This window comes from Hemibagrus wyckioides, linkage group LG04 (genome assembly GCF_019097595.1).
Source record: "Hemibagrus wyckioides isolate EC202008001 linkage group LG04, SWU_Hwy_1.0, whole genome shotgun sequence".
NCBI lineage: Eukaryota > Metazoa > Chordata > Actinopteri > Siluriformes > Bagridae > Hemibagrus > Hemibagrus wyckioides.
Genome location: NC_080713.1, coordinates 26,366,199 through 26,391,198, shown reverse-complemented (window position 1 = coordinate 26,391,198; position 25,000 = coordinate 26,366,199). Strand labels below are relative to the sequence as shown.

At 41.6% G+C, this 25,000-nt stretch overlaps 1 protein-coding gene across 1 annotated transcript in view; it reads left to right on the top strand.

Annotated features, from left to right (window-relative positions):
- Positions 1 to 10,269: 10,269 nt before the first annotated feature.
- Positions 10,270 to 25,000, top strand: part of LOC131352291 (collagen and calcium-binding EGF domain-containing protein 1-like) — a 21,097-nt gene continuing 6,366 nt past the window's right edge. Inside the window, exons 1-2 of the mRNA XM_058388277.1 lie at positions 10,270 to 10,605; positions 14,310 to 14,390. Of these exons, the coding sequence (XP_058244260.1) occupies positions 10,502 to 10,605; positions 14,310 to 14,390 (185 nt within the window). The 5' untranslated portion in view covers positions 10,270 to 10,501. The remainder of the gene's footprint in view (positions 10,606 to 14,309; positions 14,391 to 25,000) is intronic.

Genomic DNA, 25,000 nt, shown 5'->3' with positions numbered 1-25,000 from the left:
TTTGAGATTTTGTTTGAGGCCGTGTCACTACTGATGTCGTCCTGCTTCACCAAAATCTTTGGGCACAAGCTGTTCCTGGTGCAGTAGTCGGAGACGGTTTGGTAAATATTTGATATTAATGCAGCTATAAATAGCGGTTTGTTCTATCTTTTGAAGATAAGATGAAAACTGGAGCTGGTCATGAACCTAAAGGTGGAAAAACTGTGCTTTGCATCTGCACTATTTCCAAAGCTGCTGTTATGGTACATTATTGAACACTTCCTGACCAATCAGAATGAAGTGCTGAGGAATAACTTGTATAGAGGGATGTTCCAACAGTTTCATCTGTATTTGATGAAGAAAGTGATTCAAAAGCGAGTCGATTTGGAGCTACGACTGCTTTCTGACGTCCGTTGGTGTGTTTTTATAGATCAAAATGCGTGATAGCCATGATACTGAGCAGGTTGGAGGTGGGTGTATGAGTGTGTGTATGAGATAACGACTTAGACATGCATTTTTCATGATGTTAAACTGTTCCCTTGTTAGCTACAACAGCTTGTATGAAGAGAAAAAGCATGTTTCTGAGACTAAGAAATGTCTTGGCTGATGGTTTAAAGGGAACATTGTTATTTTACTTCTGGCCAACCTTTTAGGCATCGCATTCACCAAGCCAGGGATTGTCAGAAACATTTTAAAAATCTACCTCGGTAATCCTTTCTGCTGTTTGCTAATGAATAAAGTGTTGTGTTTCTTTACACCATGGTTCAGTGATATACCCAGGTGTCTCACCGTTCCTGAGCTTCATTTATCAAGATCACATTTCTGCAGTAAAACGTACACATTTTCGGACAGCTGTAGATGTAGATGATGTAGTGCCTCCATACCGAGTGATCCCAATCCATCACATGGTGTTTATTGTGTAATATTTAGGTCCACATCCAAAATTCCTAGCAGTAACACCAGCCACAAACGAAGCTACAAACTTTATATCCGTCGCTTTTCTGTTGAATAAATACATCATAAACGAGAACCACCAAAATATGCAGCACTTATAAACTGTAAAAGGGAAAAAGAAAAGGCTGAAAAGGAAATTAACAGCAGGCAGGACTTTGAGTTTAGTCTTTAATTTCACCACATGTAACAGCTTTTCTGTTGTGTAATGTTTTTCTGGTGGAATGTGTGACTTACATCAGTGTTTTTGTGAAAACTCCCAGGAAGCACAGATTCACTGAAATAATGCCTTCAATTTACTTGATTGTGTTTTTCCCTTAATTCCATAGGTTTTTTTAATTTTGGATAATAATCCAGTTTTCGACAAAATCGGGAAGAAGAAACCTTGAGTTACAAAATGGGAGAAAGAAACATGGACGTCTCCATACGAGTGTGTGTTTTGTTAGCAACAAACTTTAGCTAGTTAGCCAGCTAAGTTATCGATTACTGATCATTCAGTTTATGATGCATTTGCTTTCTTAGAGTGTCTATGTAGATGAATTATTCTGTAAACTCTTTTCCAGTAACTCCAGTAGTGGAGTATTTATTTATTTATTTATTTATTCATTCATTCATTCATTCATTCATTCATTTATTTATTTATCTTTCTTTTTTCTTTTCTTTTTTTTTTTACAGGTACAGATATCAGAAATTAAAAGTTACAAGCTTTGACTTAGGAATCTAAATTTGCTTTCAGACTAGGCTTTTAAATTTATTTATTTATTTATTTATTTATTTATTTATTTATTTATTTATTTATTTATTTATGTACAGGTACAGATGTCAGATATTAAAAGTTATATGTTTTAACTCAGAAATTAAAAGTTACAATATTTAACTTTGGAATCTTAATTTGCTTTCAGACTAGGATTTATTAAATTTTTATTTATTTATTTATTTATTTATTTATTTACAGGTACAGATATCAGAAATTAAAAGTTATGAGCTTTAACTTTGGAATCTTAATTTGCTTTCAGCTTTTTTAAATTAATTAATTTATGTATGTATTTATTTATTTAACTTTTTTTTTTTTACAGGTACAGATGTCAGATATTAAAAGTTATATGTTTTAACTCAGAAATTAAAAGTTACAAGCTTTAACTATTTGCTTTCAGACTAGGGTTCTTTATTTATTTTTTAAATTAATTAATTAATTAATTTATTTATTTATTTATTTATTTATTTATTTATTTTTACAGGAAAATGCCTTGTACTGTACTGTATATCCTATCAGATAATGTCCATGTAAAAGTATAAAACGAAGTGAATGTAGAAAGTAAATTAAAGGGAATGAAAGGTGAAAAATGTCCTCGTATTGGTTCTGCATGGATTCTTTGGTTATGTGATTATTTTAGCTGGAGCTCTGTTTGTTACAGGAAACAGTACTCAGTTCTTTAAGGGTTCCTCCAGAGAAACACTTGATGGATCCATATGGTATATAGCTGTGAAGAACTTTCATGTGAAAAACAATAAAGTTACAAAACCTGTCCCATCATGTTAAAGGTCTAGTCCATTGCTCTATTGTCCTGAGATCATGGCTTTGAATCCTGACAATACCATGACCTGTCCTGGTCAAGAGGCAATGCAGCAAAATGGTCAATGTTCCCTGGATGGGAGGGGTCAAGCTCAGTGACACAAGCCAACTGTGGGAGTCTGTGAGCTCATGTATGTGGAAGAGGACAGACTGAAGTTTCTTCTTGTGTATGGGAAATTAGCATGTGAACAAATTTGGGAGATATTTTAAAAGCTAATATCTTGTGCAATGGTTTGATGATGATGATGAAGATGAAAGAGAGAGAGAGAGCTAGAGAGAGAGAGAGAGAGAGAGAGAGAGAGAGAAATAAAGAAATAAAGTGAAAATGAGAGTGAGAGAGGGAGCTAGCCAGAGAGAGAGAGAGAGAGAGAGAGATCATTTCTACTGGAACACATTAACTCATTAACTCAAATGTATCCAACCACAGAACTGAGCTAGACAGAAATATCTGATATTTCTGGGAACATTTACCTGGTTCTCACGAGGAAAACTAAAAACTGTAACGATTTTATTTAAGAAGAAATAAAAGAGTCAAAATGGCTCCTTTTGCTTACGGAGAAAAAGGTTAATATACGTTTTAAATATAGGCACATCATTAATTAGCTGTATTAAAAATTACGTCAATGGAAGTGTGTGTGTGTTTGTGTGTGTGTGTGAGTGTGTATGTGGGTGTCACAGCCTTTTAAGGGAAACACATTTATCAGCACTAAATCTGAAATGTTGACACTGACAACAAACCGGAACGAAACCCCAGAAAGCTGAGTGAACAGAGCAGTGTGAAAGTGTGGGAACTGTGAGGAGGTCTGGTTAATGCGGTCATGATACTGAAGCAAAACCCTGACATTTCTACATCTGCTTCTGTCTGCGGTTCCTCACAGCTGACTCTTTATGTGTTTATTTGAGTGGGCAGGAAACAAAGAGTTTTTAATTCAGTCTGTTTGGTTTAGCAGATTTGATTCCGTGTGGTGGGAATTGTGTGTGTGTGTGTGTGTGTTTGTGTGTGTGGTTTTTCTTGTTGCTGTTAGAGAGATTTAGAGATTTGGTCATTCACAGATTTTAAAAGAAACCAACACTAATGGTTGAACACCACAGCAGGGAAAAAAGTCACACAGGAAAATTCATGTCATTCATATCCACTCTTCTTTAACATGTGAACATACAGCTCTTTACTCGAATCCTTTATAAGGCTAAATAAGCATCTAGGAATGTAGAAGCTTTATTCTTGCATAATATGTCTTATGTTTGTCTTATATTCTTTTATTAAGTTTAACTTTTAGTTAGCATTTAGAGGAGCTACAAAGCATTTCTATTATTTTGGCCATATATATCTTCTGTATAGACGAATTGTTACCCTTTATGACTGTGCTCTGGGGTCTGTGATGTAAAACCCAGGGCTTTATTTTATTAGGGATTTTTATTACCATGGGGTTCTTGTAGATAGTTGTGTATTTTATTACCTGGTCACTTAAATAGAATGGGACGAATGTAAATAATATGTGTGTTCCTTTTGGGAAGTTGTTTTGTCTGAAACTGATGTCAAGTTACATCACAGTGCATTTTAATAAAAGTGGTTTAAATGCTTATAAGTTGTTTGTGGGTCTTTATGAGGAACTGGGTGTATTCTCCTGCTCCAGAGATACACTGTGACCTTGTTCAGGATAAAAACACTTACTGTGAGTGAGTGAGTGAGTGAGTGAGTGAGTGAGTGAGTGAGTGAGTGAATGAGTGAGTGAGTGAGTGAGAGAGTGAGTTAGAGAGTGAGTGAGTGAATGAGTGAGTGAGGGGGGGGTGAGTGAGTGAGTGAGTTAGAGAGTGAGTGAGTGAGTGAGTGAGGGTGGGAGTGAGTGAGTGAGTTAGAGAGTGAGTGAGTGAGTGAATGAGTGAGTGAGTGAGTGAGAGAGTGAGTGAGTGAGTGAGGGAGTGAGTCAGGGAGTTAGGGAGTGTGTGAGTGAGTGAATGAGTAAGTGAGAGAGTGAGTGAGTGAGTGAGTGAGTGAGTGAGGGAGTGAGGGAGTGAGTCAGGGAGTTAGGGAGTGTGTGAGTGAGTTAGAGAGTGAGTGAGGGTGGGAGTGAGGGAGGGAGGGAGGGAGGGAGGGTGGGAGTGAGGGAGGGGAGGGAGGGAGGGAGGAGGGAGGGTGGGAGTGAGTGAGTGAGTGAGTGAGTGGGTGAGTGAGTGAGTGAGTGAGTGAGTGAGGGAGGGAGGGAGGGAGGGAGGGTGGGAGTGAGGGAGGGAGGGAGGGTGGGAGTGAGGGAGGGAGGGTGGGAGTGAGTGAGTGAGTGAGGGTGGGAGGGTGGGTGTGAGTGAGTGAGTGAGTGAGTAAGTGAATGAGTGAGTTAGAGAGTGAGTGAGTTAGTGAGGGTGGGAGTGAGTGAGTGAGTGAGTGAGTGAGTGAGTTAGAGAGTGAGTGAGTGAGTGAGTGAGGGAGTGAGTTAGAGAGTGAATGAGGGTGTGAGGGTGGGAGTGAGTTAGAGAGTGAGTTAGTTAGTGAGGGTGGGAGTGAGTGAGTGAGTGAGTGAGTTAGAGAGTGAATGAGTGTGTGAGGGTGGGAGTGAGTGAGTGAGGGAGTGAGGGAGTGAGTTAGAGAGTGAGTTAGTTAGTGAGGGTGGGAGTGAGTGAGTGAGTGAGTGAGTTAGAGAGTGAGTGAGTTAGTGAGGGTGGGAGTGAGTGAGTGAGTGAGGTGGGAGTGAGTGAGTGAGTTAGAGAGTGAGTGAGTTAGTGAGGGTGGGAGGGAGTGAGTGAGTGAGGGAGGGAGGGAGGGAGTGAGTGAGTTAGTGAGGGTGGGAGGGAGTGAGTGAGTGAGAGAGTGAGGGTGGGAGTGAGTTAGAGAGTGAGTGAGTGAGTGAGGGAGTGAGTGAGTTAGAGAGTGAGTGAGTTAGTGAGGGTGGGAGTGAGTTAGAGAGTGAGTTAGAGAGTGAGGGAGTGTGTGAGTGAGTTAGAGAGTGAATGAGTGTGTGAGGGTGGGAGTGAGTGAGTGAGGGAGTGAGTTAGAGAGGGAGGGAGTGAGTTAGTGAGGGTGCGAGGGAGTGAGTGAGTGAGTGAGTGAGTGAGTGAGGGAGGGAGGGAGGGAGTGAGTTAGAGAGTGAGTGAGTTAGAGAGCGAGTGAGGGAGTGAGTGAGTGAGTGAGTGAGTGAGGGAGGGAGGGAGGGAGGGAGTGAGTTAGAGAGTGAGTGAGTTAGAGAGGGAGGGAGTGAGTTAGTGAGGGTGCGAGGGAGTGAGTGAGTGAGTGAGTGAGGGAGGGAGGGAGGGAGGGAGGGAGTGAGTTAGAGAGTGAGTGAGTGAGTGAGTGAGTGAGTGAGTGAGTGAGTGAGGGAGGGAGGGAGGGAGTGAGTTAGAGAGTGAGTGAGTTAGAGAGCGAGTGAGGGAGTTAGTGAGGGAGTGAGTTAGAGAGTGAGTGAGTTAGTGAGGGTGGGAGTGAGTGAGTGAGTGAGTGAGAGAGTGAGTGAATGAGTGAGTTAGAGAGTGAGTGAGTTAGTGAGTGAGGGAGGGAGGGAGTGAGTTAGAGAGTGAGTGAGTTAGAGAGCGAGTGAGGGAGTTAGTGAGGGAGTGAGTTAGAGAGTGAGTGAGTTAGTGAGTGAATGAGTGAGTTAGAGAGTGAGTGAGTTAGTGAGTGAGTGAGTGAGTGAGTGAGTGAGTGAGGGAGTGTGTGAGTGAGTTAGAGAGTGAATGAGTGTGTGAGGGTGGGATTGAGTGAGTGAGTGAGGGAGTGAGTTAGAAAGTGAGTGAGTTAGTGAGGGTGGGAGTGAGTGAGTGAGAGAGTGAGGGAGTGAGTGAGTGAGGGAGTGTGTGAGTGAGTTAGAGAGTGAATGAGTGTGTGAGGGTGGGATTGAGTGAGTGAGTGAGGGAGTGAGTTAGAGAGTGAGGGTGGGAGTGAGTGAGTGAGTGAGAGAGTGAGGGTGGGTGTGAGTGAGTGAGTGAGTGAGTGAGTGAGTGAGTGAGTGAGGGAGTGAGTGAGTGAGTGAGGGAGGGAGGGAGTTAGAGAGTGAGTGAGTTAGAGAGCGAGTGAGGGAGTTAGTGAGGGAGTGAGTTAGAGAGTGAGTGAGTTAGTGAGGGTGGGAGTGAGTGAGTGAGTGAGTGAGTGAGAGAGTGAGGGTGGGAGTGAGTTAGAGAGTGAGTGAGTGAGGGAGTGTGTGAGTGAGTTAGAGAGTGAATGAGTGTGTGAGGGTGGGATTGAGTGAGTGAGTGAGGGAGTGAGTTAGAGAGTGAGTGAGTTAGTGAGGGTGGGAGTGAGTGAGTGAGGGAGTGAGTGAGTGAGTGAGTGAGAGAGGGAGGGAGTGAGTGAGTGAGGGAGTGTGTGAGTGAGTGAGTGAGTGAGTGAGTGAGGGAGTGAGAGTGAGTGAGTGAGTGAGGGAGTGAGTGAGTGAGGGAGTGTGTGAGTGAGTGAGTGAGTGAGGGAGTGAGTGAGTGAGGGAGTGAGAGTGAGTGAGTGAGTGAGGGAGTGAGAGAGGGAGGGAGGGAGTGAGTGAGTGAGTGAGTGAGTGAGTGAGTGAGTGAGTGAGTGAGTGAGTGAGTGAGGGAGTGAGAGTGAGTGAGTGAGTGAGGGAGTGAGTGAGGGAGTGAGAGTGAGTGAGTGAGGGAGTGTGTGAGTGAGTGGGCCAGTGAGTGAGTGAGTGAGTGAGTGAGGGAGTGTGTGAGTGAGTGAGTGAGTGAGTGAGTGAGTGAGTGAGGGAGTGAGTGAGTGAGTGAGTGAGTGAGTGAGTGAGTGAGGGAGTGAGTGAGTGAGGGAGTGAGAGTGAGTGAGAGAGGGAGGGAGGGAGTGAGTGAGTGAGGGAGTGTGTGAGTGAGTGAGTGAGGGAGTGAGTGAGAGTGAGTGAGTGAGGGAGTGTGTGAGTGAGTGAGTGAGTGAGTGAGTGAGTGAGTGAGTGAGGGAGTGAGTGAGTGAGTGAGAGAGGGAGTGAGAGTGAGTGAGTGAGGGAGTGTGTGAGTGAGTGAGTGAGTGAGTGAGTGAGAGAGGGAGGGAGTGAGTGAGTGAGTGAGTGAGTGTGTGAGTGAGTGAGTGAGAGAGGGAGGGAGGGAGGGAGTGAGGGAGTGTGTGAGTGAGTGAGTGAGTGAGTGAGGGAGGGAGGGAGGGAGTGAGTGAGGGAGTGTGTGAGTGAGTGAGGGAGTGAGTGAGTGAGTGAGTGAGTGAGTGAGGGAGTGAGTGAGTGAGTGAGGGAGTGAGTGAGGGAGTGAGAGTGAGTGAGTGAGGGAGTGAGAGTGAGTGAGTGAGTGAGTGAGGGAGTGAGAGTGAGTGAGTGAGTGAGTGAGGGAGTGAGAGTGAGTGAGTGAGTGAGTGAGTGAGGGAGTGAGAGTGAGTGAGTGAGGGAGTGAGTGAGGGAGTGTGTGAGTGAGTGGGCCAGTGAGTGAGGGAGTGAGTGAGGGAGTGTGTGAGTGAGTGGGCCAGTGAGTGAGTGAGTGAGTGTGTGAGTGAGTGAGTGAGTGAGTGAGTGAGTGAGGGAGTGTGTGAGTGAGTGAGTGAGTGAGTGAGAGAGGGAGGGAGGGAGTGAGTGAGTGAGGGAGTGTGTGAGTGAGTGAGAGAGGGAGGGAGGGAGTGAGGGAGTGAGGGAGTGAGTGAGTGAGTGAGGGAGTGAGTGAGTGAGTGAGTGAGAGTGAGTGAGTGAGTGAGGGAGTGTGTGAGTGAGTGAGGGAGTGTGTGAGTGAGTGAGGGAGGGAGTGAGTGAGTGAGTGAGTGAGTGAGTGAGTGAGTGAGTGTGTGAGTGAGTGAGTGAGTGAGTGAGAGAGGGAGGGAGGGAGTGAGTGAGTGAGGGAGTGTGTGAGTGAGTGAGTGAGTGAGTGAGTGAGTGAGTGAGTGAGAGAGGGAGGGAGGGAGGGAGTGAGGGAGTGAGTGAGTGAGTGAGTGAGTGAGTGAGAGAGGGAGGGAGGGAGTGAGTGAGTGAGGGAGTGTGTGAGTGAGTGAGTGAGTGAGAGAGGGAGGGAGGGAGTGAGTGAGTGAGGGAGTGTGTGAGTGATTGAGTGAGTGAGTGAGTGAGAGAGGGAGGGAGGGAGTGAGTGAGTGAGGGAGTGTGTGAGTGAGTGAGTGAGTGAGTGAGTGAGTGAGTGAGTGAGGGAGTGAGTGAGGGAGTGAGTGAGTGAGTGAGTGAGTGAGTGAGTGAGTGAGTGAGTGAGTGAGTGAGTGAGGGAGTGAGTGAGGGAGTGAGGGAGTGAGAGTGAGTGAGTGAGTGAGTGAGTGAGGGAGTGAGTGAGTGAGGGAGTGTGTGAGTGAGTGAGTGAGTGAGTGAGTGAGTGAGTGAGTGAGGGAGTGAGTGAGGGAGTGTGTGAGTGAGTGGGCCAGTGAGTGAGTGGGTCAGTGAGTGAGTGAGTGAGTGAGTGAGTGAGGGAGTGAGTGAGTGAGTGAGTGAGAGAGGGAGGGAGGGAGTGAGTGAGTGAGGGAGTGTGTGAGTGAGTGAGTGAGTGAGTGAGTGAGTGAGTGAGTGAGTGAGAGAGGGAGGGAGGGAGTGAGTGAGGGAGTGAGTGAGTGAGTGAGTGAGTGAGAGAGGGAGGGAGGGAGTGAGTGAGTGAGGGAGTGTGTGAGTGAGTGAGTGAGAGAGGGAGGGAGGGAGTGAGTGAGTGAGGGAGTGTGTGAGTGATTGAGTGAGTGAGTGAGTGAGAGAGGGAGGGAGGGAGTGAGTGAGTGAGGGAGTGTGTGAGTGAGTGAGTGAGTGAGTGAGGGAGTGAGTGAGGGAGTGAGAGTGAGTGAGTGAGTGAGTGAGTGAGTGAGGGAGTGAGTGAGGGAGTGAGTGAGAGAGTGAGTGAGTGAGTGAGGGAGTGAGAGTGAGTGAGGGAGTGAGTGAGTGAGTGAGGGAGTGAGAGTGAGTGAGGGAGTGAGGGAGTGAGTGAGTGAGTGAGTGAGGGAGTGAGAGTGAGTGAGTGAGGGAGTGTGTGAGTGAGTGAGTGAGTGAGTGAGTGAGTGAGTGAGTGAGTGAGTGAGGGAGTGAGAGTGAGTGAGTGAGTGAGGGAGTGAGAGTGAGTGAGTGAGTGAGGGAGTGAGAGTGAGTGAGTGAGTGAGTGAGTGAGGGAGTGAGTGAGGGAGTGAGAGTGAGTGAGTGAGGGAGTGAGTGAGGGAGTGAGTGAGGGAGTGAGTGAGGGAGTGAGAGTGAGTGAGTGAGGGAGTGAGTGAGGGAGTGAGAGTGAGTGAGTGAGGGAGTGAGTGAGGGAGTGAGAGTGAGTGAGTGAGTGAGGGAGTGTGTGAGTGAGTGAGGGAGTGAGTGAGTGAGTGAGTGAGTGAGGGAGTGAGTGAGTGAGGGAGTGTGTGAGTGAGTGGGCCAGTGAGTGAGTGGGTCAGTGAGTTAGTGAGTGGGTCAGTGACTAAGTGAGTAAGTGAGTAATAACCTGAATTACTCATGATATCTGGAGACTCTGGAGTCAATAATGTTACCATGAAGAGGTGTATCCGGTTTAGAACAATGTTCAGACAGCAGTGGGACTGCATGAATGCCAGGATTAAAGGTTTCTCAGCAGGACATTGCCCAGAGCATCCACATGTGCTACTGTAACGAGTGTTAATCACGTCACCTGTCAGTGGTTTTAATCTTATTGTGTAAAACTCTTTACTTGTGCCTGCTTATAAATCAATGAATTCGAAATTTCAGTGTAGAAATAATAGAGTAATACAGTCACAGCCTGCGTAATAACATCAGATTTCTGTTCTAATATGTGAACGCTGGAACAGTGCTGTGTAGTGTCCGGCTGTTGTCCTGCTAATTAAAGGAGCCGTGTGGGATTTTAGTGAGGAGGAGTGCGGATCCAGCGGGGATTTAAAGGCGCTTTAAGCCCGTCCCAGATCACCGTTAAGGGCGGCGCGCACACTCCAACACTTCAGTGCGTAAAAGTTGATCCACACGCGAGATGCGCGCACACCACGCAGACCACGCGCGTGAAGCCGCTCTTTTTATCCGATCTCTCTCATCATCGTGTAAAAGATGCCTCCATAACACCGCGATTTTTTATTATTATTCTACAAGAGCTATAGCAGCACTGGAGTGACTGAAGAGTTTTCTGTCGATTGACAGACTGAAGGGAAACATGATCCGGTTTTATTATCGCATGCTTCTTGTACCTTTTACTCTCTTCACTACTGTTTTACTTCCGACTTCTGGAAAATCACAGAATGAAGCTGACAGCAGCGGGTAAGGATTTCTCTTACTCAACATTCCTGCGTGATTTCGTTATAAAAGCTAACACTTGCCTTTATTTTTGTTCCATATCGTGATGTTTATGCCTTTACGCGTTATTATTGATTAATATTATATCTTGTCTGTCCGTTTGTTGGATCACGTGACGAATCAGAAGAGACAAACTGTAATTCTGATTGATGCACGGATGAAATATTTCGGGATGGTGAAAAGCCTTGGATGATATATCGCCTAATATCGTGATACGGACTAACAAACGATATACCGAGCAGGAATCTAACGCTTCTTTAGAGATATGATGCATGTATGTAATAGAAGGACAGTTCTGGTTCCCTTAAGCTGCTTTAGGATGCTTTGGTTCATTAATCTGCTGGTTGTTAATCGATTTTATCCATAGGATAAGATAAGATAGAACTTTATTAATCCCAAAGGAAATTCTTTTGCCAGAGACTGCTGGTATTAATTTAATGGATAATTGCATTTAATGGTGAAATCTTTTTTAGTTGCAGCTACAAAAAAAAACAGCTAAAATATTTATTTATGAAATTAATATAATGGCTCTTCTATGGCATCACTAAATAATATTTTCTCTCATTTTATTTGTACTTTTATTGTTCCACAGAGCTAGTCTATATTTTGAAGTACACAGCCTAGTGCTCGGTACATTGTGAAATATTGGTTGTGGAGAATTCAGAGATGTTGCAGGAACATTTGCTGTCAATTCGTTGGAAGCCAGGTCATCTCAGGACTTCTAAGGTTTTAGAAGTAGGGTTAAAACAGAGAAGCTGGAGGAAGGCCACAGAGACACCTGGAGAACTCGCAAAACCCCATACAGACTTGTGCTTAGGATCAACTATTGTGTCCTTGAAATATAAAATCTATCATAAACCTTCTTTGCTGGAACCCCTAAAGGTTCTTTGTACCTTGCCTTCTCTTGAACAGCTGCTAAAACCTCTTAATTATCCAATAATAAACAATTTTTCTCCAAGCGTCTCACATAGAATCCTTCTCAGAAGCTTCCTAAGGTTCCTAAATCCTCAGAATAGGATTAAAGTGTGAATAAAGACAGTTAAATCAGCCCTAAGCATCTTTCTCTCTCTGCTCTAATCCTCATCAGTGCCTTATCCTGAGCAGTGGCCTGAGAAAAGCCTGGAGGTTTTGGGTGACTAAACACTGACATGAGAGAGATTAGTGCTATGAACTGCTTACTATGAACCTTTTAAGGTTATAAAGAACCTGAACGTTTTGTGTGTGTGTGTGTTTTATTTATATATTTATTATTAATCTCTTGTTTACATATTAACATATATACGGAACGTGTGGAATATTACTTATAAATAATTCTACTGACAATTATAGAGGCATACACTGTCAAGGACACTAGATGCTTTAGGTCTTTTTATTAAACACGTAAACAACATTAAAGGTGAAGTGATTGTAGCTTTAAAGGTGCAGTTTAGCATTTAGCGATCTCCTTGACACTGTTTCTAAAGTAATAAAATGTGTGTGTAGTAGATATGATGAAGTGTTTATTTATCATTTATGGGCGGAGTCTCAGGTGTCAGCACTTTGTAACTGGATAACCTATAGCATGGTTAATGTAATTAATGAAAAGGTTTTTGAGCTATTTTTTAATCGCTGTAGTAAAAGGCTTCAGCGTGTGCCGTTATTGGGAAACGAATCCACAGCAGAGTGACGTGATGCAGTTTGACTGCTACACAGTGTTGTGAAATCTGCCTGTACAACACACTTCTCATTCAACATCATTACAGTATTTGTCTTTGCTGTGCTGAAACATGGCAGAGACCTGGAGGACGGACATGACTCCTCTGATTCATCTTTAGATGTTTTATAGTGGTGCTGTGATCATCCTGAACAGTCTCAGATGCTCCAGATGAGACTTTCTGAGAGTTTAGATGAATCACAGCAGGGACACGGTCCAAGAAATGAATGCAGTGTGAATAATAAAAAGTTTCTTTTTACAGAAAGTGAAACCGAAAACTTTCACAACACACTGTATCAGATGGGTTTTGCTGTGCTCTTTAACCGCTCCAATCCTCCCCTGCATCGCTGCTATTAGCTTTGAAGTTTTGCCCTGGCAACTCGAACCATTTCAGTCTCTCAACAGGCTCTAATCTGTGCAGTCCAAAATGCAAAGAAGTCCAAGATTAGTGTGTGGAACTTATCTGACCTCCCTCTCTCTCTCTCTCTCTCTCTCTCTCTCGCTCTCTCTCTCTCACACACTCTCTCTCTCTCTTCCTCCCACTTTCTTTCACTCTCTCAGCAGTCTCTCTTGGTAAATAAAACAGAAAGCTCATCAAGTCACATTGTAACACCCCTCTCTCTCTCTCTCTCTCTCTCACACACACACACACACACACACACATTCTCTCAACCTCTCTCTCTCTCTCTCTCTCTCTCTCACACACACACACTCTCTCTCTCTCTCTCTCTCTCTCTCTTTCTCTCACATGCACACACACACACATTCTCTCAACCTCTCTCTCTCACACACACACACACACACTCTCTCTCTCTCTCTCTCTCTCACACACACACACTCTCTATCTCTCTCTCTCTCTCTCTCTCTCTCTCTGTCTCTCTCTCTCACTCTCTCTCTCTCACACACACTCTCAACCTCTCTCTCTCTCTCTCTCTCTCTCTCTCACACACACACACACACTCTCTCTCTCTCTCTCTCTCTCTCTCTTTCTCTCACATGCACACACACACACATTCTCTCAACCTCTCTCTCTCACACACACACACACACACTCTCTCTCTCTCTCACACATACACACACACTCTCTCTCTCTCTCTCTCTCTCTCTCTCACTCTCTCTCTCACACACACACACACTCTCAACCTCTTTCTCTCTCTCTCTCTCTTTATCTCTCTCTCACTGTACATAAAATAGACAGCTATTTCAGTCAAATTGTAACACCTCTCTCTCTCTCTCTCTCTCTCTCCCTTTCTCTCTCTCTCTCTCTCTCTCTCTGTAAATAAAATAGATAGCTATTTCAGTCACATTGTAACAGCTCTCTCTCTCTCTCTCTCTCTCTCTCTCTCTCTCTCCCTTTCTCTCTCTCTCTCTCTCTCTCTGTAAATAAAAAATAAAGCTATTTCAGTCACATTGTAACACCTCTCTCTCTCTCTCTCTCTCTCTCTCTCTCTCTCCCTTTCTCTCTCCCTTTCTCTCTCTCTCTCTCTCTGTAAATAAAAAATAAAGCTATTTCAGTCACATTGTAACATCTCTCTCTCTCTCTCTCTCTCTCTCTCTCTCTCTCAAATTATAAATAAAAAAGAAAGCTAGTCTTGATTTTGATTGGTCAGAAAGTGTTGATTGATTGTGTGTAATAGCAGCTCTGTCACATTTATATTAGTGCTCTTGTTCGGAAACTTTTCTGAAACATTGTTTCTATGGTAACAACTTACACAGGGATGTTTATAATAATAATAATAATGTAATTATTGAAATAGTGAATTTTTCTGTAAGGAGACAGTTATTTACCATATATGGACAGAGCCTCCAAATGAGAGAAAAATACTCTCAAATGAGAGAAAAAGACTAAAGCTTGTGAGGGAGATCCTATTTATAGCTGTTTTAAATCCCAAGATGACAGGAAAAGGATATAACATATGGCCTGAATTGAATATAGATTATAACTCTGTGTTATAATGATGTGTTTTTATTACAGAGAAGAGTGTCCTGATAATAAGATCATGACAGTGGAGTACCCATGTATCAGAGCAGGAGGAGAGACTGGCACATGCCTCAGGTAAGACCTGATCTCAATGGATTTACCTCACAGAGAGTTAGTGAAAAGCATTAAAGACTGATCATGAAGGTAAACTTTATAAAGATGTCCTGCAGAAGTTGGGTCATTAGATGATTAACATATGGATCATTAATGAGCGTGAAAGAGTCTTGAAGATTTGGATTTGGATGAGTCGTGTCATGTAGTACTATACTGTATTAAAAGGATTTTCCTCCCACATACTGTATATCTACAGCCCTTCACCTTCCACCTGATTTTTCAGTATCTACAGTTATACTTAATACACCACCAGAGTAGAAATCTGGACGCTTAGACAAGTTCTGGGACTTAAAGAGGTTAAAGGCTTTGGTTAAGTGAAAGATCACTTACTTATTAATGCTGCATCCGACTAAAGGTCGTCACTAGGAAAAACTAAAGGAAACAAAGCCTCGAAAACTCAAGGTGTCCTCAACCCAGAGTTCAGCAAGTGACATCAAATCAACATGGCTGCTTAGAATATACAACAATTAAAGTAACACTTCTTACAGTACATGTAAATGTAAACGATGTGCTGTATATAGAAATAGATCATTCAACATACAGACACAGTGGAACCTCGGCATACGACTTTCATTTGTTCTGGAGGCGAGTTCTTAAGGTGAAAATTTGTTCCAGCCACCCAAAAATATTCCCAATACGAAGTGTATGTAAACTGTATGGCTGCTTACAAAGAACTGACCCAAGCCAAGCATTCCATGTCAAGGCTCCTCACAGGAAGTCGTGCCACCAAGCTTGGGCTAAAAATAGAACAGACCACCAATGTCTTCCAAAAAACCACCAGAAAATCACCTAGCTTTTGAACGCATTTATCGTTAGTCGCTGACTGAAAAAAAATGAGTAAAATTCGTAAACTCGCTTCAATTGACTTCCACTGACGCAAACAATATTTGAACAGCTCCCGGTTGTACACGCAACTTTCAGCGTTCAGTTTGGTTCGGTTTGTTTTTAAAGCCGAAAATGCTCCGTATGCTGTGGCTTTTATGGAAACCTGGTGCTTTGGTTAGGATTTTATTTGTTCATCTTCTTCTTGTCCTTTTTTATCATCACCTGAAGATTGTTCGCATGGAACCCGAAAGGTATTTCAGGACGATATTCTGAGGAAAAGTTTCGGAGATTCTCAGTCTATCAAGTAAAAATTTGGGATATTGCTCCTTGGTGAGTAGCCAGTCAGATTTCAGTGTGCAGCATAAGAGAAGATTTAGTATTGAACTGCTGTCATAAAACCTCAGTCGTCTTTTTAGTGTTCTAAGCAACTTGACCAAAAACTTGTCAATGATACTGAATTGCGCTAATAAAAATATATATAAGAAAATGATAAATAGCATACAGTAGCACAAGTCTGTCCATAAAATTCTATAAGTACTCAAAAGCTGCTTGTGTTACATAAGTGCTACATGACATAATACCTATATAAGTCATTTATGACAACTTTTACAGCAATACGAATTTAATTCATTCTGGAGGCGAGTTCTTGTATTGCGATACGAATTTTCCCATAAGAAATAATGTAAATGCAGATCATTTGTTCCAGCCACACAAAAATAGTACCAATATTACCAATTTCCAAGGGTCCTCACAGGAAGTTGTGCCACCAAGCTTGGGCTAAAAATAGAACAGGCCGTCCACGCCACCAAACTGTCTACAAAAAAATGCGAAAAATCACGTAGCTTTTCAAGTAGCATGCCGAAGGCAACGCTGGTATGGTGGGTTAACTCTTTCGAAACAGCTTTCGCTGACTGAAAAAAAATTCGTAAACTTACTTCGTTAGCTTTGCTTGGCTTTCCTCTGACGCAAACAAGTTTTGAACGGCTCCCGAACCTACGCACCACTTAGCCGGTGTGTGGTTCGGTTCGTTTATATGCTGATGCAAATTTCTTGCAAACTTTCAATACATAAAGCGAAAATTCGTAAGGGAGGGCATTCAAATGCTGAGGTTCCACTGTATCTCCAATGACAGATTTGTGATGACATAAGGTTGAATCATTTGTGTTCTTTTTTCTTGTTAGCTTTTATAAAAAGGTTATGTAGTTTTACGTCACTTGGCATTAAAGGTTTATGTAGCTCATGTTGGTGTCATGTAGCACTATAAACACCAGTCTAGTGTGAAGTTTAGTTTTCCTAAAACACTGCTTCATGCTGATGATAATATTATATCCTGCTCTTAAGCGTATATGACTCCACTGAGTCGACTTAAACAGTCGACTGTTGATATTTCCAGCACCAGATGCTTAAGAGCATACTCAAGAGCAAAAACAGACACATCAAAGCCACAACCTCATTTACTTCTCTCATGCCATCAAACCTTCATCTCTGCTCCGGTCCAAGTGCTACATTAGTGAGTATTGAGCAGAGATTTAGGAGTCTGGCTGAGAGAAGCATCTGTTTACTGTCAGGTTAACTCCAACACGGGTTGTGTATCGTTTAATCCAATTGGCCTCTATGGATTCAGAGGGAATGTGATGGGGAGCGATATAGGGGTCCAAGCACTGGTGCTTGGACAACTCTTGTTTTTCCTTTTCTTCTTTTTCTATTCATGACTGGTTGCTTGGTTTGACATGAAATTTAAAAGCCGTATTTCAGGTCAAGTATCTGAGAACACGTGCAAAGTCTGAGTATCAGTCATCCATGGGGAGAGAGATTACATTTAAATGATTTTTGGTCAAACTGAGCTGTAATTTGGTGCATTTAATTTTTCTCCTATACCATACATAATATCCTAAGGTTAAATTTATTACTTCAAATACATGGCTGCCATTGAGCCACTATCAAGAAACATGAAATATATATATCTTTAGACTCTTTAGCCACCGGGTGCACTACCAAAGAAGGTGCATGGACCCCCCAGATCACCACTTTTTATTTATTTCTCCTTGTTTCTTTTACTTTTGCTCTCTCAGAAGCAGTAGATTGATGCACTTTGTCCAGAGGCTCTTTAATCTTGTTCCACTTAGAGTTGCATGAAACTCAGCGGTTTGACAGAGTGATGTTTAAACTCTGGCAGTGTTTGTACGCAACAATATCTTCCAGAAACCTCACAGAACGAGCAAATACAGCAACCAGATCTCTGAAGGAAAACGGAGACGACGAGTCTATTTGGGCCATCTGTCTTTCTGTGGTTACATATGTATAGCAGCAGTGAAAGGTCTGATGAGATGTTCAATTTACACTCTCATAGAAACGAACACGTTCAAGTCAAACACACGTTTCTTCACTTGGTGGTCCTGCTGGTTTATGAAATGTGTCTGTTTCACCTGAACTGGTGTTCACACGTTTACCTGAATATGGAATACCAGGAGGCATCAATGTAAATTAATACAAATTTTCAAATGTATCATAAAAGGCAGGAATTGAATTTGTAGAAGCTTGTTTCTTCCAGTTAGAGACAAACTAAATCCATAAGTCTTAAAAATGAGAATGTTTACTGAAATTGTGTCCTATTAATATAATTAGAGTATGACTGATTATTGCTTGCCTCGCACCTCTGGGGTTGGGGATTGACTCCCAGCTCCACCCTGTGTGTGTGTGTGTGTGTAGTTTGCATGTTCCTCCCATGCTTTGGGGTTTCCTCAGGGTTCTCCGGTTTCCTCCTGCAGTCCTAAGACTCTTATTGTAGGCTGACTGGCATCTCTAAAGTGCCTAAGAATGGGTGAGTGTGTGTGCGATTGTGCTCTGTGCCTCGTCCATGATGTCTCCCGTCTTGCGCCTTGAGTCTCGTGGAATAGACATGAGGTGTAGGATAAGTTTTACAGAAAAGGGATGGATGATAAAAGATACTTTACTTGAATAATAAGTCTTCTTCTGGCTGGTGCTCGTTGACAATAATCAGGATCTGTGTGTGTGTGTGTGTGTGTGTAAGAGAGAGAGAGAATGAGATGAAAAGATATGAAAGTGTATGCATTTTACTCGAACTCTTTCTGTTCCCCTCACACACAAGCTAACGTTAAACGTTAATGTTATACATCTGTTGCTATGGTATGTATTGTTTTGTGCTAAAAAAAAAACATTAAAATGAATTTATAAACCGTGCTTTTTCTTCTGTAGCTTACGTAGTTAGTTATTAACACGCTTATGTGACAGTATTTCAGAAATACTGGCTCAGAAATTATGATTAGCATGTGTATATCTTCTGCTAGCACAACCTGACAAGCTGCTGTTTATTAGAGATGTTACATATTAAGCGATATTACATATTACTACATATTAAGCAACTCTCCAGCTCAAGCACAGTCCTAGCAGCATGTACCCTTTAATTTATTATCCTCTTGTATACTACACCTAATTCTTTCTCCACTCTGTCTATCGCTGTGTTATCTTCGTACTGTACAAGTAATCCTCTTATGTCCCGAGTCCTGAGCCAGGTACTTTACTGCACCATTTATCACAGCATGGCCTCAGATACAGTTTCATCTTCATCCAAGAAGCATTGAGTCCAGACGACGGATATGTACACAAACGGATCATTTGGACAGAATGAAGGATGTTTAATCAGGTTAGAAATGAGAGAAGTGATTAATTCAGTCAGTCGTTAGTGCTGGGAGAGAGAGAGAGAGAGAGAGAGAGTGTGAAAAAGGACAGAGGTTTTTAATTCACAGAAGACATCTGGTGAGATCAGAGATGATTTACGTGCGAGAGTTAAAGTGTAAATTGTGTTTCATTAATGAAGTGAGGAGATGAAGCACAGACTTTTCTGTTTGAAAGTGTGTGTGTGTGTGTGTGAGAATGGGGGGTTTTGGTGTCGATGCTTTGGGGACATGACAGGTTTCAGATTGCACTCTGTGATCATACTGTTCGGTGCCATATGATTGTAAATGGGGAAAGAAAGAGGAAGAACTCAATCTCTCTCTCTCTCTCTCTTTCTCTGTCTTTCTCTCTCGTTCTCTCTGCTCTGTGTCTGATTCTCTCACTCTGTCTCTCTCTCTGTCTCCCTGTCTCTCTCTCTCTCTCTCTCTCATACACAAACACTTTGGTCAAATGACACATTTTGTTCAAGTGAAAGTTTTGAAGTATTTTTTCCAGGAAATATTAATGCTCACTAATTAATATCTCATGAACCTAAGAGCTAAAAAAATAAAATAAAATTGCAATTGTAATTGTAATATGTGAAAAGTTTGGACACACCTCCAGCTGTAAAGAGGACATTAGGAACAACAATTCCAAACTTCGTACCCTGTGCTAACTTACAACAACTATGGGCTTTCTATCTGGATCTAAAAATATATCTAAACATATTGATGGCTACAATGCAGGAGAAGGCTAAAAATATTTCAAAGCTGTTTCTTCTGTCTGAAATATCACTGTGAAATGACACTTAAGGGGAACTGTGGTCCAAGACAACAGTCGAAAAACTAAGAAAGAAATGTCTCATGTAAAGCGGCTGGTATACGAGGCAGAAAGGCAAAGCAAGTCCTCCAATCAGTAAAACAGCACCGGCATGATCTGCATGGAAGAGTCATCAGAAGGAATCTTTACTTCAAGTCAGTGTCTGATGTATTCAAAACAATGTACAGGTAAACTAGCGGCATTACTGAAACAGGTTTTATGAACTCTTAAAATAAAAATACAATTATTTTTCCACAAGATTTGTTTGAAAAGCAAGGAAACATCGTTAGATGGAAGAATGGATTCCAGTAAATATGGAAGAAATTTGTTAAATAATCAGTCAAGATGCTGACACTGATAAGAGGATGATCTAAAACATCTGAAACTCTACCTCAGGAAATGCGAGCTGAAGCTGTTGGAATGAGCTTTACAGACCCCTGACTTGACCATCGCTAAAAAAATCAGTGTGTAAATCTTCAACATGTGCGTGCAAGATCGCCCAGGAATATCTCCGACCGAGCTCTACAAAGAAAAGAACAAACATCATTCTGCCAAAGGGGATATTAGTAAATCTCTCTTTCTCTCACTCTGTCTGTCTGTCTGTCTGTCTCTCTCTCTCTCGTCATGCCTGAGCCGTCTATGACAGCGTGTTTCCTGTGGAAAACTCCCCCTGAGTAATGCGTGATGTTTGATCCAGATGAAGTGAAGTTGCCCCTGGCAGGGGGAGGTTGTGTAAAACCAGGAGCCGCTGCTGTAAAGGGCTACACACAGGAAATGGGAAGCAGAGAGAAGCTGTTAGCGGTCGCACCCTCTGACTTTTTATGTGGGTTTACGGGGCGTCTCATGTCGCAGGGTGATCAGGGCTCCGTAACTGATATTGAGAGACGTATGGAGGTGAGAAGAAAAGATGGGGAGTGAAATGGGAGATTTTTTTTTTCCAGCAGAGATGTGGCTGATGGTCCTGATCTCACTCTATTAACCCTTTTTACCAGTACAGTACACTGCTTTTCCTTTCTGCCAGTGGAACATTTTCGATCAGTATAAACAAATGAATGATTTTCTGGCTGCGAGTCTGATATAAAATGAGTCAGGGCTCATAAATGGTTCACTGACTTTGTGCTTAGGAAAGATTAGGATCATTAAACTGGGAAAAAGTATGATTCTGAGTCTACTTAAGACGGCTTTCCGTTCAATTCAGACAGGTGAAAAATCTAAAAATGGATGCTCTTGATTGTCTTTATGTCCAGTGTTGCTTAATTTCTCAGATAAAGTAACTCGAATATTATCACGTCCATTAATAATGAGCAAACCAGTACACTGTACCAGTATGAGCTTCATATTAACCTCCCTCCACTGTGGAGTGAGAAATGACAAAGACGTTCAATAATCAACATGGAACTAACCAAACAGGAGGAAATTCTAAATTAACTAAACTAATTACTAAAAATCCTCCATGTGCTGTGAATAAAAATGATTTGATCAGTGATCGTTTAGTTCTTTGCATAAGTATTGACCCCCATTTAATGAAACTACCATCATTTCAGCTTCAGTGTAATGCAGCGCCAAAGATCTAAACCACTGGATGAGGAGGAATGATGTTTGCTCTGTTGGTAGGCATTCACAGGCTCTAAGGCAGCACATCTGGGGACAATTATAATGCTAGGAAAAAACACAACAATACACTGACTCAGTGGAATTAGTATAGTGCCAAAGTGAAATGTTCAGATACGAATAATTTTGGCTTTGGACTTGATGTGGATCTGGACAGCGGGGAAGATTCATTCACATACTCACGTTCTTTATTTCAACACCTCACCACATTCAGCTCTAACTATCTCAGTCATCCATCTAGCAGTGACAGTGAGACAGGTTTGGAGGAAAGAAAATGAAATAAAGCAAAAATGACTGCAAGAGAATTATTTTTCAATGACAGCTTAAGGAAAGAGTGACAAATATCTGTTACTGAGAGAGAGACAGAGAGAGAGAGAGAGAGTTTAATCAACTGTTCAACACTTCAGCTATTTGATTGATGGGTCATGAGTCTACAAATTCTTACATATTCTTTAAATATTTGCAGAATCCGTCAACTTCATGTCACATTACGCCTTCATCTGATTTACTGATTGTGGTTCGAGTCGTGTGAGATTTGTTAGTGCAGCAGTTTGTCCGTGTTCTTGAAGACGGTGGATTTTGCACTGGGGTTAAACAACAAGCTGGAAGTTTTTGTCTTATTAACTTCAAGACCAAGACTGTACATGATTGTTTACGGGTGTAAACGATTACAGGAAGGTATTTGTATCACAGATGTTCCAAAATATGTTACAGCATTATACGTAACAATAAATCTAATAAATCAAACATTAGACATGCTTTAATTGGAAAATTAATCAACTGCAGGGTTTCGTGCCTCATCACACAAATCTGTTCCTGATTATTTTCCCATTCCATCGCTTACGTTAATGTTTGACTCCTTATCAGTTAAATAGTTTCTAACGTAAGGATTCACTCTTTATGGCACCAGATTAACTGGGATGTGAGCAGATTTTGTAGCATATATATATATAGATCCTGATATTTTTTACATTCTACAGTTTAAACATAATTCATGATTTTAATTCTCAGTAATGAAAAAAAAAAACACCATGTCTTTCCTCATAAGGACACAAATAAAATAGGATTTTAAGGCTTTATTTCAATATTTCATGCTCAGTGAGTTTGGACTCATTGAACACAAATTAGCAGCCTGTTCGTTTAAATTAAATTAAATTAAATTAAATTAAATTAAATTAAATTAAATTAAATTAAATTAAATTAAATTAAATTAAATTAAATTAAATTAAATTAAATTAAATTAAATTAAAAAAAATAAAATAAAGATAAAAAAATATATAAAATATAAAAGTAGTAACTGTGAAATCTTTATCTCTTTTAATCAGAGGCTAAATAATGGAGTTTGCTCCTGTTTTTGTTGTGTTCATGGTCAGCATTGAATGTCTTTGTCATGTCTCACTCCACAGTGGAGGTTAATATGAACCTTATGTAAAAGTAGACACTCAGGACTTTAAGAATTTGTAGTGTTTCATAAGTATTTCTGTTTCCCCCCTAGAATACTAGGAGCAATATTTTCATAGACAAGTTCCAAAAAAACAAAAATGGTTTATTTATTTCTGAAAATGTTTGTATCTTCAAAGTAAATGATGATCTGAAACCCATTTCTGCTCTCTGAGACGCCCCAAGTGCTTGTTCATAAGCATCTAAAATTTGATCTTCAGCCACTAAAATTCAGTGTAAGATTATCCAACAGAGGGAAAAACACACGTCTCACACTGAAAGCCGGACTTTCTCTTTCCATGTCCGTGGGGAAAACTGCCGCTAACTCCACTCAGAGCAAAGTGCACTCTCTCGTCTCTCTTTGGTCTGGCTGTTCTTTCTTTGATCCTAATCTCCCGATCCCTTCATCCATCCATCTCTCTCTCCGTCCATCGTGTGTGTGTTTTGATGGGGGTCACATTCCAGTGACAGCAGGACGGCAGGGTCGTAGCCTCCGCTTGCAGCCGTCTGTCAGGATCGGGGCTGAATTTGATTTGTTCTCTTTATCTTGCACACAAAAAACTGTGCATTACGTTTTTCCTAAATCTTATTTTTAAATGATTTTTCACAAAAATATGTAACTACTCCATGACCTAGTGAACCGGTACTGATGTATTCCTATATAGAGACATCCATGGATAAGGACATCTGCTAAAATGTTATAAATGTAAAAAGTTTTTCTCACAATAACTTCTCTCACCTCTGGTTTGTTTATTAAGGATCCTACACAGCTGCTTTGGGACAATTGATAAAAGCCCTACATAAATCTGTATAGTAACCGATTGGTGACATCTGAGCCACCAACATCCCAGCACATATTCAAGAAAATTCCCTGGGATAAAACTCCCACTGGCCATGTTCAGCTCTTTCTGTGACTCCTGTCATCATGCCTGAGCGATCTTAGCTACGATGTCGAAAGGGTTACTGATCATTACACAACGCGGTGTCTGAGAGGAACTCAGCTCCAGCTGTTATTGCAAAATATAACTCTTACACTGTAAGGACGGCTGATTGCCTACAGATGTTTGTGCAACCTCTTTACAAAGAACACCATAAAAAGAAAGCTGTAAAATAAAACTTTGAATAAACCTGCAACAATAAGCACAATTTATTATGTCTACAAGCTTTAAATTCACTCTTCCTGGAACTCCAATACTGCTGGTGCTTTTTAACAAAGTTTAGCTACAGAATAAGGTGCTAAATCATGCTAGGGGCAACATTTCCCCCCAAAACTAGCCATCAGCTTCAAACTGTGCTTCTGATGATTCATATTCGCGTATAAGTTTTGTTAATATGGTGATGAATTCCTTTAGTTATTTTTTACAATTTAAAACATAGAAGAAGAAAATTGGGAAAGTCTGCTAATGAGCTACAGAACATGTGTGTTAGACTAGACAGCTAGCTCAGAGAGCAAGGATTAGCATGAAAATTAGGTTTGATAAAGAAGCATCAAGAAATAGATAGATAGATAGATAGATAGATAGATAGATAGATAGATAGATAGACAGATAGATAGATAGATAGATAGATAGATAGATAGATAGATAGATAGATAGATAGATAGTCAGATAGAGAGAGAGAGAGAGCTTGATAGATAGATAGATAGATAGATAGATAGATAGATAGATAGATAGATAGATAGATAGATAGATAGATAGATAGATAGATAGACATATAGACAGATAGATAGATAGATAGATAGATAGATAGATAGATAGATAGATAGATAGACATATAGACAGATAGATAGATAGATAGATAGATAGATAGATAGATAGATAGATAGATAGACGGACGAATGGAGAGTGTGAAAGTGGAGGTGTAGTAAATAGCTTTCTCTCTGGGCCATGGATCCTCTTTCTCATGGCTCCCATGGGGTTGACCCCTGGAAGTAAGCTGGCAGAATAAATAAACATAGAAGAGGACTTCACACTCACACACTCTCACACACACACACACACACGTGTGAGTGCTCAGCCACAGGAGCAGGACGTGTAGTCGATCATTGTCCTTCACAGTGTCTCTCACACACAGTCACCCTCTTGTCCGTGTGTGTTTGTAGATCATTGACCTTTGGCTGCGATGGTTGAAAGATACATCTCTCTGGATCCTTACCCCGTTTCCGTCTCTATCGCCATAACAACCACGAGGGTCAACATCTT